Genomic DNA, 15,887 nt, shown 5'->3' with positions numbered 1-15,887 from the left:
TGCTTGGTCACATCAAAATGGTTTGCAAGCAGAGAAATACATCAGAAGTGTTATTACAATGGTAACCCAGAGAGAAATGGGAGCACAGTGAGCTTTATTCATATTTTTAATATTTTAATATGTGACCTAGTATTCACAACTGTCTGGGATAGATCTATAAAGCTTTTTAGTCTTTCTGAGGAAATCTTTAGCTCTATGTGGGCCACCCTTCATTTTGTGACCACTAGCTCCAGAGTTCTGGACTCTAACTGGAAGAGATATCTATCACGGCAAGGCCTTGTCTAATGTGTTTGCTTAAATGAGATTATCTCCCATTCTAAACATTAAATAACAGAGGCCTGAGTTACTTAATCTTTCCAATCAGGACAATACTCAGGGACATGAGTTAAATCTAAAAGAAAAATACTGCATATTATGGTAAATATCTAAAAAAAAAATATTTTGCTGGAAAATTTCAAATCAAGCAGAAGAGTTAATGCTTTTTTAAATCAATGACCTTTCATGGAAACCATTCTGCCATTTTCTAAGACAGATCCCCAGCCCAAAATGTGAACCGTTTCAAACCCCACATATGCCACAGGACCTGCTGGATATGGTCAGCTTGTTGCACTTTAATGTGTTTCTCCTTAGGCAATAAGACCAAAACTGGGTACTAGAAATAAGCTCAGTCATGACATTATTAAAACAACTTTCCTTGTGCACACATGCATTGTACAGGCAAATATGACAGTAAATTTGCACAGGGCCAGGCACACAGCTGGTAATGTGGTATGCAATCACATAACTCCTTTCTGGCACGATAGTGGTAGAGGAAAGGGAAGGAGGCTAATTTGTGTGTTTGGCTGGGCAACATCCACAACTCTGTATCATCTTGAAGTCTTGGGCAGAGCTGTTAACAAACCGAGCTGTGATGATTCCAATACAATTCCTTCTATAATGCATCTGTGGAAGTTCGTAGGAGTTGTTGGAGACATGGCAAACCTCCTTAAGCTTTTGAGGAAGAGGGTGCATTGGTGTGTTTACTTGGCTGTAGCTTTAAATGCATGGTAATATTTGTACCTGGAAACTTGAAGCTCTCAAGCACCTCGACTTCGGCACCATTGATGCTGACCAGGCTGTGTACACCACTTTGTTTCCTGAAGTCAATAACTAGCTCCTTTGTCTTGCTGACATAAAGAGAGAAGTTGTTGTCTCGTTACCATGTAACTAAGCGCGCTCTCTCTCTCCTTCCTGTGCTTTGTCTTGCCATTGACATATGACCCACTACAATGGTGTCATTTGCAAACTTGCAAATGGAGCAAGAGCAGAATTTGGCCACACAGTTGTGAATGTATGGGGAGTGCAGCAAGCGGCCGAGAACGCAATTGTGTGGGATCCTGGTGTTGAATCGAGGTGGTGTTACGAAATGCTACACAATGATATAGAAATGGAAGTTACTGTGGCGGCTCCCAAGTCTCATGCCATCATAGTGTCGAACCCCTCGGCACAGGAGTGGTTCAGTCCGGAGGCGGCCCTTAGCCAGAGGGTTTAAAGGCAGGGGTTTGGGTGCCATCTTTCTCTCGTTTGGTCTTCCCTACAACCGGGAGGAACATAATAAAAGGTGCCTCTCAAAATACTGGACTTCGTGCTTCCTTTTGAGACCCACGCACTACATTGGAGACCCCCGACGCTCCATTGGCGTCATGATGGAGAGAAGAGAAAGCCCTACCTACCTCCTCACAGGCTGGCCCGGCCCTGTCTCTGGACGCGGTCTCCGTGAAACTAAAGGCAGCACTGAAGGCACGACTCTCCGGCCCGGACGGACGAGTTGCCGTGGGTCATGCTGGGCATCCGGACTGCTCCCAAAGAGGACTTGGCCTCATCATCGGCGGAGCTCGTGTACGGGTCGCCACTCACGGTGCCCGGGGAGTTCGTGCCGTCGGCGCCGGGGCAGCAGGGAACGCCCTCATCCATCCTAAAGCGCCTTCGCGAGCGAGTTGGCAGGCTCGCACCCGTCCCGACGTCCTGCCATGGGACATTTCGCCCACATGTGCCATCAGCCCTCAGGGACTGCCCTTACGTCTTCCTGCGCCGTGATGCCCACCGGACGCCACTCCAGAGGCCGTACGAGGGCCCGTTCCGAGTGCTGGAACACGGGCAGTCGACTTTTGTCCTGGACATGGGGGGCCGGCCGGAGGCAGTGTCGATTGACCGTTTGAAGCCGGCACACCTGGACATTGACCAACCTCGGCCTCGAGGGCGCCCCCCTTCACGGCTCCCTCCGCCTGTCACTCCACCTGTCCTCCCACCGGTCCCTCGACCTGTCCCTCCACTTATGCCTCCGCAAGCCCCACGAGCGGCTGACTTCCGCACGCGGGTCGGCCGGGTCGTGCGCCCGCCGGTGCGTTTCGTGCCTCTGGTTCTGGGGGGGGGGGGTCCTGTGGCGGCTCCCAAGGGTCGTGCCATCATAGTGTCGAACCCCTCGGCACAGGAGTGGTTCAGTCCGGAGGCGGCCCTTAGCCAGAGGGTTTAAAGGCAGGGGTTTGGGTGCCATCTTTCTCTCGTTTGGTCTTCCCTACAACCGGGAGGAACATAATAAAAGGTGCCTCTCAAAACACTGGACTCAATAGATATTTTCACGGCAGAGATAGATAGATTCTTGATTAGGACGGGTGCCAGAGGTAATGGGGAGAAGGCAGGTGAATGGGGTTGAGAGGGAAGGATGGATCAGCCATGATTGAATGGTGGTGTCGGCTTGATGGGCCGAGTGGTTTAATTCTGCTCCTATCACTTATGAACATCAGAATTATTTTTGAAGCACCTAAATAGGATGGCTAGTTAAAGTTAATTTATGAGATTTTTCTTTAAACTTAACTGATTAATGGAAAGATCAGCTCATAACAATACTCACTTAATTTAAAATAAAATAAAATTGGTAAACATGCATTTTAAATGTTCCCACTTAATTTCAATTCATTCACCATAGAATTTCTATAAAATTATTTTTAAGTTTTTTAACATTCTTTTTAAACAGTTTTTAGTTTTGCTCATTTTGGAAACATGGCACAGATATAGGTTCTTCGGCCCACCGAGTCCACACTAACAATGTTAGTGTGAATGTTAATTCACACCAGTTCTATGTTAACCGGTTTTCTCATCACCCTCTACACACAAGGCACAATTTTGAGGCAAATTAACATGCAAACTTGCATATGTTTGGGAACTGGGTGGTCACGGGGAGAACATGCAAACTGCACAGAGACGGTACCCAAGGTCACGATGGAACCTGGATCTCTGGCGCTGAGGCAGCAGCGCTACCAGCTGTGCCACTGTGTTGCCCTTTGATAGCACACGATTTTCACTCAATATGGCCTCTGATTTTTCCACTACATCTAAATTGATTGACATCCATATCTGGATGTGTAGAATTTTACAGTTAACCAAATATTGGAAACAGCATCAACCTTATCCTCTTGAGTGACCAGCCGGTACATTTTCAGCTTGTTGAGAACCCACGGTTTTGTTGATAGTTTTGGGCTGTCATCACTGTCGAATTAAACCTACGGCAGAATTAAACCACTCGGCCCATCAAGCCGACACCGCCATTCAATCATGGCTGATCCATCCTTCCCTCTCAACCCCATTCACCTGCCTTCTCCCCATTACCTCTGGCACCCGTCCTAATCAAGAATCTATCTATCTCTGCCGTGAAAATATCTATTGATGACTTGGCTTCTACAGCCTTCTGTGGCGGCCAATGAATTCCTTAGATTCACCACCCTCTCGATTCCTCCTCATCTCCTTCCTAAAATAACATCCTTTTAATCTGAGGCTATGACCTCTGGTTCTGGGATTCCCAACAGTTTGTTTTTAATGGCATTTTAAAAATTGGTATTCATAATAAATTTAGTCATCAATTGATGCTCCCCAACACGTTTAATAACCCAAAGTTAAAAGAGCAAGAACTAGAGGCATGGAAGATTCATGGAATAAATGTACCAAAGCAAGTCATTTTCATTAATCTCAAAGTAGATATCTTGAACTTCCCAGCAATAACTTCAAAATCCCCCTTTGGGATCATGGAAAACAAAATCCTGCCGTTGATATTTAATCACCACAGCGCAACAGTAAGCACACAGTTCAATGTCTCGCAGAACTTAGGAGATAAAGACAACCTGCGACAGTCAGTCGACAAACAGTATAAAACACTTGGAATCACGAACACCAATTAATAACAGGTCGTTGGAAAATACGCAAATAAATAATACACGCGAGGTTAATGTTTCTGGTTTAAGGATTGCGAAAGATTGCAAGCAGACAAGGGGCAGGAAATCGGGGCGTCGTCGAGCGGCACTGACACGTTGACAGCACCGGGATCAGGCAGCAGACGAGAACAGAGGTCGGTGTATGGAGAGTATCGGGCAATCGATCGGTTGAAAATAAAGAGGGGAGTGGGAGGGTGAAATAAAGAATAGGGAGGGAGAAAATAAAGAGCGAGGGTGAAAATAGAGGGAGAGGAGAAAATAAAGAAGTGGTGGACATAAAGAAAGGAGATGGGGTTGAACATAAAGAGAGGAGGCGCCGGTGGGAATGCAGATCAGCGTGAAGAAGGGCCTCGACTCGAAACGTCACCTTGTGTCCGGAGATGCTGCCTGTCCTCCAGTATTTTGTGTCTATATTCAGCCTGAAGAAGGGAGTGGACCAACGTCATGCTCCCCAAGTTAATGGCCCATGAAGGGAGAATAAATTCAATTGGACGATTAGCCGATTCTCCCCGGGGAGGCCCTGGGTAGAGGGGCCACCCGCTCCTCCCACAGGGTCGGGTCTCTACCCTAGGTACAGGGCCCAGAGTCAGGCCTCTCGATCACCCGCGCCCAGAGACCACCCGAGGCCCGGACTACAGAAGCCTCCCGCCCCAAGAAGCCCCCGGTGGTTCTCATCCATCCCGCATTCTAAGTCGGTGCGGGGCCCCTCGCTGCCCTGAACTGACACACTCTCTCTCTGCTGCACCCGCTGAGTTTCTCCAGCATTTTTGTGTACCTTCGATCTTCCAGCATCTGCAGTTCCTTCTTGAACACTCTCTCTCTCTCTCTCTCGCTTCTCTGCCCGCACCCTCTCCCAGGACTTCCACTCACCGTTGAGGCCGGGTCATGTAGAGAGCCACCCTCTTTCCTCTTCCTCCCCCAGGCCGTCTCCCGGGGCCCAGGCTTCTCTCTCTCGCTCTCCAGGGACCCAGGCCTCACTGTCCCGAGTAACCCTATTCCCCCACTCGATCTGGATCAGGCCTCTCCCCACAGAGTGCATCCCCTCTCATTCTGCGTTGAATGCCGGGCCCCGACATGGCGGCGGACGCCGGCTCTCTCTCCCCCAGGCCTCCTTCTTCTCCTACAGGCCTCAGCCTCCATCGGCTCTCCCCAGGCCTCTATGATATCTCTCCCGGCCCCCACTCACTGTTGAGTGCGGAGCCGGCGCCGGGCCCTGACATGGTGGCGGACCCCGGTTCGTTCTCTCCCTTCCCCCGACCAGGCCACTCCTGCCCCATCTCCCGTCACAGAGTCTCTGCCCCCCCCCCCCGCTCATCGTTGAGTGCGGGCGGCGGGCTGTGACCGTGTGTGGAGCAAGGCGCCGGGCCCCGACATGGCGGCGGCGGCGGGCGGGCGGGCGCCGGCTCTCTCCCTCCTCCCCCCACCGTATAGAGAGCAACGCTCTCCCCACCGCACCCCGGGCCGTATAGAGAGCCTCACCGTTGAGTGCGGGCCGCGGGCTGGGGCTGAGGCTGTGACCGTGTCCGTGTGTGGAGCGGGCGCCGGGCCCCGACATGGCGGCTGCGGGCGGGCGGGCGGTGACTCAGGCGCTGGCGCTCGCGCTCGCCGCCCCCTCTACCTCCTCTCACTGTGACGTCACCGTCCGGCCCTCCGCGCAGCCGCACTCCGTACACGTGGCAATTCCGGCGCGCCACCCTAAAGTGCGCTGAGGGAACACACAATGTAGCGAGCAGCACCTACAATACAATACCGTTTATTTGTCATTTGAACCTCACATGAAGTTCAAACGAAATTTGGTTTCTGCAGTCATACAAGAAAAAAACCAAGACACACACCAACACAATTTACACAACATCCATCAGAGTGAATCTCCTCCTCACTGAGATGGAAGACAAAGTCTTGTCTCTCCCCTGCTCTCCATTCCTCTCCCGAAGTCAAAGTCAAAGCCCCCGGCGGTCGCTAGCAAGTCCCACGGCGAATTAAAGCCGCGCCGGGCGATGTAAGGCCCTGCTCCGGGTCCCGATGTTGGAGCCCCCGGCGGGCGCTAGCAAGTCCGCGACCATTTAAAGCCGCGCCGGGCGATGTAAGGCCCCGCTCCAGGTCACTTTCAACCCCGCAATTCGAGCAGGAGAAGTCGCCTCATAGCTCTCTTGGGGCAGCTTACACCCCAGCCGTATGAATATTGACCTCTCTAACCTCAAGCAACCCCTTTGCCCTTGTTTCCATCAACGCATTGTGCATGCAAGCAAAGAATGTTGCTGTGCCCAGTCATAGAAACATAGAACATAGAAAATATGTGCAGGAGGAGGCCATTCCACCCTTCGAGCCAGCACCGCCATTCGTTGTGATCATGGCTGATCGTCCCCAATCAATAACCCGTGCCTGCCTTCTCCCCATATCCCAGTCACATGTGACAATAAAGTATTCTTATTCCTATTCCTTTCCCCCTCTCCCCATCCCCACCCTTCGGTAGCTGTCCGACTAGTCTTAGACATAAAAATCTGGAGTAACTCAGCGGGACAGGCAGCATCTCTGGAGAGAAGGAATGGGTGACGTTTCAGGTCGAGATCCTTCAGACTGTCCTCGTTTACATTTGGCTTTGTTGTTACCATCTCCCAGCTAACAATGATCTATTCTACATTGTCCATGATCCTCATCCCCTTTATCTCGTTTTCACGCCTTACACTTCCTTATCTCTGTATCTCCCTCTCCCCTGACAAAGGGTCTCGACCCGAAACGTCACCAATTACTCTGTGCCGCTGAGTTACTCCAGCATTGTGTGTCTATCTACAATGTAGAACAGAGGTTCCCAACTTTTTTTGACCCGTTTACCCCTGGCAACTTTAATAGCACATAACAATGTTATTTCACTTACTTATGAACAACTAATGATGAACAGATACTGGTACATCAGAACCAAACACAGTCAGTCAATGCGAAAAAATATGTACAAATCCAGAATCAATAAATTTACCCCTTGGGTAGGTGAAATTTACCCTCGGGTAAATTTATCCCAGGTTGGGAACCCTTGATGTAGAAGAACCTGGTTAACAAAATAAGACACAACATACTGAAGTAACTCAGATGCTGGCTTACAAAATAAGACACAAAATGCTGGAGTAACTCAAAATATAACTTACAAAATAAGACAAAGTGCTGGAATAATAGATGCTGGTTTACAAAATAAGACAAAAAATGCAGGAGTAACTCAGATGCTGACTTACAAAACAAAACACAAAGTGCTGGAGTAACTCAGAAGAAGGATCACGCTCCGAAGCAAATGCTATCATGTCATGTTATTGAAAGCTTAAAAAAAATCAATTTAATTAGATCTATACTATGTATTATTCTCACTAACAGTGAATCTCAACCTAAATCTGAAGAAGGGTCCCAATGCGAAACGTCACCTATGGATGTTCTCCAGATATGCTGCCTGACCCCCTGAGTTGATCCAGAATGTTATGTATTTTTTCGAGTCTTCACAACTCCTTTCATTATTCCCTTTTCATAAATGTTTCCCGCCCAAGATGTTTCAACTGGTCACTCAAATGAGGGTATGGAGAGAAGGCAGGTACGGGATACTGAGTTGGATGATCAGCCATGATCATATTGAATGGCGGTGCAGGCTCGAAGGGCCGAATGGCCTACTCCTGCACCTAATTTCTATGTTTCTATGTTTCTATGACCCGCAGAGTTACTCCAACACTTTGTATATCTTTTTTGTAATAATGTGACTCTTTAGCATTTTTCCATGATCAAATGTAGCATTGACAAACTACACTTGGGGCTTCGAGCTTTTGTTTGCACTGATGTTTTTTTTGTTTGCTACACTTTTTCTTGTTTGTTTGTATTATGCTATCTATTGAGAACTGTGTTTATAGACATAGATATGTTATGCTGCTGCGATTACGAATTTCATTGATCCGTTTCCGGACATATGACAATTATACAATCTTGACTCTGGACGTTTTTCAAAACGTCAACTACAAAAACAGCAACCCCGCACAGCGATCACTGTTAGATTTCTGTGATTCTATTATCAGCTGTCCAGGTTAAATGCTACAAAATTCAGCTAAAGCTAAGGAGAGTCCAGGCTATGAGCTGACATCTATGAAGAATGATAGACGTCGGCGCAGAATTATTTAGGGCAGGGTAAGTTAGAATTATTTAGCACAGCTGGGTTAGGTAAATCCGCCTAAAGGGTTTATGTTTTAATTTCATGCAATTGAGAGATTCGTGTGAAATCTAATTATGCCATTTTAAGAACAAATTATTTGCATTTATGTCATTGATTAAATAAAAATTGCTGGGGGCACTCAGCTGCAACAACTGGTTTCCCGGTGTTTTTCTGCCCACTATGTTCCAAGTACGCGTTATCAAAACGGTTCCCAGAAATTGACACAAGTCCCTAACACAAATAGGCTTTCTCGCAACATCACAAGGTTATTATGCACGGCATGTACCCAGTTATACCGGCGGAATCATAACTTTCATAATGTTCCTACTCAGGTTTCTCCAGTTACGTGCGTTGAACATAAAGCAATTTGGGTTGCCAAAGCTGTTTATCCAAAATATTCTGTGAAGATCAAGCTACCGAATACATCGCGGCGTAGCAGGGTTAGGTAAATCCGCCTAAAGGGTTTATGTTTTAATTTCAAGCAATTGAGAGATTCGTGTGAAATCTAACGATTGTGTCTGCTTGATAAACAGTGATTGGCGATAGACACAAAATGCTGGAGTAACTCAGTGGGACAGGCAGCATCTCTGGAGAGAAGGAATCTATCTGACCCTGCTGCGTTACTCCAGCATTTTGCGTCTATCTTCGGTGTAAACCAGTATCTGCAGTTCCTTCCTACACGAACAGGTGATGGGTTATGCTTGGCTCTGAGATGTAGTTGTGGTTTGAAGAAGAAGGGTCTCGACCCCAAACGTCACTTGTTCATTTTCTCGAGAGATGTTGTCCGACCCGCCGAGTTACTCCAGCACTTTGTGTCTGTCTCTTGTGGTTTATTAAGTGGGTTAAGGTGGCTTCCCCTGTGAGCAGGGCTGAGTCGACCTGACAAAAAAATATGTAGGAAGGATCTGCAGATGCTGGTTTACATCGAAGATAGACACAAAATGCTGGAGAAGCTCAGCGGGTCAGGCATCATCTCTGGAGAAAAGGAATGGGTGTACATTCCCTGCAGAGATGCTGCATGCCCGCTGTATTACGCCAGCATTTTGTGTCTATCTTGAGCTGAACTCGCTTTGGTTGGGCTGGAGTGAGCTGAACTGATCTGGGATGAGTTGAGCTGGGCTGAGTTAAACTGGACTGGTCTGGGATGAGTTAAAATGGACTGGTCTGGGATGAGTTGAGCTGGGCTGAGTTAAACTGGACTGGTCTGGGATGAGTTGAGCTGGGCTGAGTTAAACTGAACTGGTCTGGGATGAGTTGAGCTGGGTTGAGTTAAACTGAACTGATCTGGATGAGTTGAGCTGGGCTGAGTTAAACTGGACTGATCTGGGATGAGTTGAGCTGGGCTGAGTTAAACTGAACTGATCTGGATGAGTTGAGCTGGGCTGAGTTAAACTGGACTGATCTGGATGAGTTGAGCTGGGCTGAGTTAAACTGGTCTGGGATGAGTTGAGCTGAGCTGAGTTAAACTGGACTGGTCTGGGATGAGTTGAGCTGGGCTGAGTTAAACTGGACTGGTCTGGGATGAGTTGAGCTGGGCTGAGTTAAACTGAACTGATCTGGATGAGTTGAGCTGGGCTGAGTTAAACTGGACTGGTCTGGGATGAGTTGAGCTGGGCTGAGTTAAACTGGACTGGTCTGGGATGAGTTGAGCTGAGGCTGGGCTGAGGGAGACGTGGCAGCCGCGCCAGGGGGGAAGTGTGAAGGGGTTGCACCGGGCGGAAGTGAAGCGGCCGCCATTGTGGTGTCGTGGCGGTGACGGCGAGTCCAGGCGGCGATTGTCGGATCAGGTGCCCGCGCCGAGCCGAGCCCCGGCCTCCCCCCGCTCACGCTGTCCGGGTGAGTGCAGTCCCGGGGGCGGGGTGATCTTGTGGGATCTTCACCCCCTTCCCTCCGCCTGGCCCGGCCCGGCTTCTTTCCCCGGTCCCCTCCCTCCCTCCCTCCCTCCACCCGCGGCCTATTCCCGGCGCCGGCCCTCGGTCCATCCAGGTCCCGGCCCTTCCCTAGTCCCGCTTCCCGTCCGGTTTTCACCTCCGTGGCCCCTGCTTTACCCTCCCGCCACCCTGACCTCCCACTCCCTGGCCTCTTCCCTCCTCCCTCCTTCGCCGGCATTTCCCTCTACATCCACCTCGCCCCCAACCCTGACTTTCCTTCCTCCCTCCCCACCCCCCAATTCCCGGCCTCCCTCTCCACCCATCCCCTGGGCTTCTCCCTCAGCCCCATTTCTTCTCTTTCCCCCAACCTTTCCTCCCACTTTTACTCTGCCCGGCTTCAACCTCTCCACATTTGATCTCCCAGATCCCTGCCACCCCCAGCCTTCCTGGTTGTGCCGGTGCCGGTGCCACTACCCGAGTCCTGTGTCAAACCACCTCTGCTCTCGGTTTAATGGAAGGGTCTGACATTGAGATTGTTTTAACCCGGTTTATTCCATCCGCCTTTCACCGAATCTGCAGTCTCATCGCAGATTAACAATAACATGACCTAGGCCGTCCTTTCAAAGATAAACTATCCGTGTTCGCAGCAATTTAACAAATTTAACAGCTTTGTGTAATAAGTACAGTAAAATCCACAGGAAATTTGTCTTGACATTTTAATTTTGTATTTGTGTACAGTGTCGTCTTATCTGCCAATGTTTTTGATTATTCAAAGTAGTTCAATACCAAGGCAGGTTTTTCAGCTTTTAAATTCTCCTGCTGAGGTAGGGTTTTCAGAGTAGGGTACAATTACAAGGAAATCATAACAATTAAGCCAGAACCTGTTCCATAAATGCAGTCTGACTTCCAGCATTTTATGTTTTGGTTATTGCAGGTGATATTTTTTGGATTACAGTGATAAACACTGGAACTGAAACAGTGACCTACATGTTTTGCCTCCACAGATGCTGCTTGACCTAAGTTCATAGAGTGTTCTGTTTGTTCCATATTCCAGTGGGTGCTGTCTCTTTTGTCTTCAATTAATTCTAGTGGTTTACTCTGGGGGCTGGTGGTGGTGCCAACAAGGGACGGATATAGAACAAGGTCTCTTTAAAACTGTAGTGTGTTGTTGTTTACTGGAAGGATGATGTGTATTAAGATTTGGAGAGAATGCAAATGGATTGAAAATTAGTTATTCCAGTTTTTTTGTAACTGTCTTTGAAATCCAGTTTAATAAATAATCTGCATTGCTTTCTCCCAGGGATGCAGGGAAAAGCATCAGTTGACACAGCCAGTGAGTTAAACAAACTCAGGGAAAAAGGGTATTTGTATTTTTACAGAGTTAACAGTTTGCTGTCAATTGTCAGTTGGCTATTTGATTGTATGGTTTCAGCATGTTCTGAATGAAAGGATGCTGGTTTACACCAAAGAGAGGAAATGGTTTACTCTGGAGAGAAGGAATGGGTGACAGAAGAAGGGTCTTAACCCAAAACGTCACCCATTCCTCTCCAGTCATACTGCTTGTCCCACTTAGTTACTCCAGCATTTTGTGTCTTTCCTCAGATGAAAGGGGTAATTTTGTTCATGCCTTATCCCATTTTTTTCTAGTCACTGATTTATTGCAGTTAAGGTGTTGAAATTAATTTCATCTTTTTGTTAATAGGAAAGGTCATTTAGTGTTCCTGTTGGAATTATTCAACTGTAGATTTAATTATAACTGGAGGAGCAGCACCTCATATTCTTCTTGGGTAGCTTACAACTCACCAGTTTGAACATTGAATTCTCCAATTTTAGGTAACCTACAATCCCCCCACTTTGTCCCCCACACCCCCCCTCCTTTCCTCCCCTGTGCACCACCTAGCCACCCACCTATTTCATTCACCCTCCCCTCCTGCTACTTTCCTCCAGCTTCACAGTTTGTCTCACCCTGTCTCACACATTCTGTTTTTATCTCTTCTCCAGTAATGCTGTCTGACTCGTTGAGTTACTCCAGTACCTTGCGTCCTTTTGTGTGTTAACCAGCATCTGCAGTTCCTTGTTTCGACATAATTATTCAAGACTTTGTTGCAAATCTGCTAGTTTGGATTCAGCTGTGATTCTTCTTGAGTTTGATTAACTCACCAAAAGGCTCATGTAGATAGTTGCAGTCCTGAGTGTGGTTCTAGGCCTACGGTTTAGTTTTAGTTTCGAGATTATAGCACGGAAACAGGTCCTTAGGCCCACCAAGTCTGTGCCGATCAATGATCCCCTTACACTATCCTGCACACTAGGTAGAATTTACAATTTTTGCCGAAACCAATTACCCTGAAAATCTTTGCCGTTTTGGAATGCGGGAGGAAACCAAAGTTCCCAGGAATAAACTACGTGGTCACGGGAAGATAGCACAAACTCCGTACAGACAACACCCGTAGTCAGGATCGAACTCGGCTCTCTGGCGCTATAAGGCAGCAACTCTACCGCTGTGCCGCCCCTTAGTTCATCGGAATTTGTTTGTTTTCGTGACTATCTGTGCAGTTCCACCCCAGAGCAGTCATTTTACTATTTATTTTGTATATTTTTAAAAAGCAAACCTAAGAGTTTCTTCTTGATCAGTGAGAGGTCGAGTAATTTTAGACAAATCACGTGGAAGCAGATAAGGGATGGTGGATATACAAACTTAAATGTACATCTTCTGTGCAATTCTGTGCTCTAGCTTGGCATCTTGTCAAATTACACTCTGTACTGGCATCAGAAGCCAGATTGTAGTCACCAAGTAATTGAAGCTCGCTGTGAGATCCATCCATCTTGGGTCACAGTTATCACCTTTTTCAGGACTAGCTGTTCCTTAAGTGTAGTTAAACCATACTCATTGCACATCACTGTGTAGCAATGTTAAAGTATATCAGATTAATTCGGGTTGATGTGCAGAGTCCAATCATTTTTTTCAGAGGCATGTGTAATCTACCGGGTGTGCATACTGCTGACCTTATGGGTTTTCCCGCATGCAATCAACATCTATTCTGAGTTGAGTAACTTTTTAAGTTTTACTACCCAATCATTTTATAAGGATTGGATTATTTTTTGTTAATGTAGTTTGGGTTCTGAGTCTTGAGCTTTTAGATTGATCAGCTTTGTTTCGGCAAGAAATTGGCATCCAAACCTCGATTCTACAATAGATTTATTTGTTATGCAGAGATTCTTTAGAGCACAGGAGGCCATTCAGCCCATCAAATCTGTGCCATCTGCTTGAAGCCTGATTAATTCACTCCCATTCTCCCCTCTTTCTCTGTAGCTCAAAAAATCAGCCCTCTTCTGGTCCCTATCCAATTGCACTTTGAATTTCTGTACCTTGCTCTTTGCATCAAATATTCTTGGGAATTTTATTTTTACTTTCTCTCCTTAAACCTGTAATCTTGTGGACACTTTTTGGTAAAAAGCTACACCTCAGTGTATTTTGCTCAGAGAATTACCCCATCTCCTGTATTCTAACCATGTAGCTAAAAATCCATCACTTCTTCAACCTTTTCAGTAAATATCTTCCATATCATCTAGGATTTTCATGTCCTTTGTAAAGCGTGGTAAACAGAATTGTCACTCGTCGAGGCTATTATTTTTTAAATGTTCAACGTGACCTTACTTTTGTTTTTGGTGATGTAAAATGTAACTTGGAATTCTATTAAAAAAAGCCAGGGCAGAGCGTTGCACACGATGTAGATCTAAATAATAGCAGCTTGCATTTAATTTGTGTTGTTGACATAGGAAAAGCTCCCAAGGTGCCTCACAGGAGGAAAAAAAATGGAAGTTAAGTTGTAAGTGGAAGTATTGGGAGTCTTGGCTAAAAAAAGGATTAAAGAGGAAGATGATAAAGATAGACCCAAAAAGCTGGAGTAACTCAGCGGGTCAAACAGCATCTCTGGAGTAAAGAGCCTATCCCACTTGGGCGTCATTTGCGCGTCATTTACGCAACATCCTAAAATTGTTTGGCGCGTCGTGACGCGTGCGTGGTGAGACGTGGTGGCGTATGCAGTAACGCGCGGTGCTCCAGGATTTTGGAATGCTCAAAATCCTTGCGCGCCGCCTGCGGGACGTACTGATGGCGTACGCTGACATACTGACAGCGTACGCGTAACGCGTGGTGACGCATGGTTACGCACGGTGATGCACGAACATTGCCTATGCTAATTTATTGTGCATCAACGTCCTTAACCATGCGGCGCCCGTATGTCGTCGGCGCGCCATTTGCGCGTCATTTGAGCACCGCCCCACGTGACCACCCGGGTATAAAGCGCCGTAGTTTTGAAAAATTGGGAAAAATCCTTGCCACGGAGTTCAGACGAAGGACATCGCAAATGGCTCCCAAAAGAAGCAGGGCCCTCAAGAGCACTTGACGCGCGACTGTTGTACTGCTGGACGATTTTCGCACGACTGTCGCGCGTCAGTCATTACCGGCCTGTCACGTGGGACAGGCCCTTAAAGATGACGTGTTGGGTTGAAACCCCTCTTCAGAAAAAGGCGTCGACCCAATACATCACCTATTCCTTTTCTCCAGAGATGGTGTCTGACCCGCTGAGTTGCACCAGCTCTTTGTGTCTATCTTTAGTTTAAACCAGAATCTGCAGTTTCTTCCTACACAAGATTTTACAGAGGTTGATGGAAAGAGCTGCTGAGGTTTGGGATAGGAATTTGAATCCAGAGTACACTTGAGGGAAGCCCGGAAATACGGTTGAGTTGTGTGCCTCATTATTTGAATCCTTATTTCCTTTCTGCCGTGGAATCTATTCACTTATCTGTATGTGGCAATCAATGAGTTCAACTTTATAGTGATCACATTTAAATATGAAAGCCGCTGGTGTTTTGCAGTAGAACTGAATGAAGTTGATGCCGCCTGTTCTTGGTTCAAGTGTTAATTCTAAGTTTGGAGCCCAGTGCTTGGTAGTTGGAGGTGATGAACTCTGGAGTATTAACATGAAAATCATAGGGCAAGCGTTGTGGCTCCTTAACCAGCTGAGAACATTTACAAAAGAAGCGCTGCATATGTGTGGACGTGAGTGATTCAAATCAAGCACTTTCTGTTATCTGATTTCAGTGCGTGCGTTGGTATATTGGCCTCGGCTCCTTGATAGTAGCTCCTTGGTAGATGTGATGCCTCGCAATGTTCTGTGTGGGTTTTCAGTCTAACTAGATGTTAAAGGTTGTGCTGTCAAGTCAGAAGTCCTAGCACATTCTGAATGGGAACAGGAAAAAGTGGCATTGTGGCACAATAGTCTCCAAATGTTAACTTCCAAGAGTTATTGTCATGTCCCAGATAGAACAATGACATTCTTACTTGCAGAAAGCAGCAAGTATAATAGAGTAAATAGTAAGTAAGTACATTTTATTTATATAGCACGTTTAAATCAACTCGCGTTGAAATCAAAGTGCTTTACATAAAAGAAATAAATTAATTTTCCGTACATCCATAGAAAAAATTTAAAATAAGGAAAAAATGACACAACACATTATAGAATTCAACATGAACGTCCCCCCACAACAGAATCAAAATTTTCCACTGTGGGGAAAGGCATCAAAAAGTTAAGT

At 46.9% G+C, this 15,887-nt stretch overlaps 2 protein-coding genes across 4 annotated transcripts in view; one reads left to right on the top strand and one right to left on the bottom strand.

Moving 5' to 3' along the window:
- The window catches only part of sec24a (SEC24 homolog A, COPII coat complex component), a 57,261-nt gene extending 51,402 nt beyond the window's left edge, over positions 1-5,859 (bottom strand). Inside the window, exon 1 of the mRNA XM_033029314.1 lies at positions 5,724-5,859. Coding sequence (XP_032885205.1) covers positions 5,724-5,799 — 76 coding nt within the window. The 5' untranslated portion in view covers positions 5,800-5,859. The remainder of the gene's footprint in view (positions 1-5,723) is intronic.
- sar1b (secretion associated Ras related GTPase 1B) overlaps positions 4,360-15,887 on the top strand; it is a 30,308-nt gene continuing 18,780 nt past the window's right edge. Inside the window, exon 1 of one of the 3 annotated variants that reach the window (XM_033029317.1) lies at positions 4,360-4,378. The gene's annotated coding sequence lies outside the window, so the exon portion shown is untranslated. Of the gene's footprint in view, positions 4,379-8,812; positions 8,867-10,160; positions 10,258-15,887 lie in introns of those variants that run through there. The other 2 variants (XM_033029316.1, XM_033029315.1) reach the window with 2 other exon arrangements.

The sequence above is a fragment of the Amblyraja radiata genome, chromosome 11 (assembly GCF_010909765.2).
Source record: "Amblyraja radiata isolate CabotCenter1 chromosome 11, sAmbRad1.1.pri, whole genome shotgun sequence".
Classification (NCBI taxonomy): Eukaryota; Metazoa; Chordata; class Chondrichthyes; order Rajiformes; family Rajidae; genus Amblyraja; species Amblyraja radiata.
Note: the sequence above shows the minus strand (reverse complement) of the source record. Positions and strands in the feature narration are given on the sequence as shown.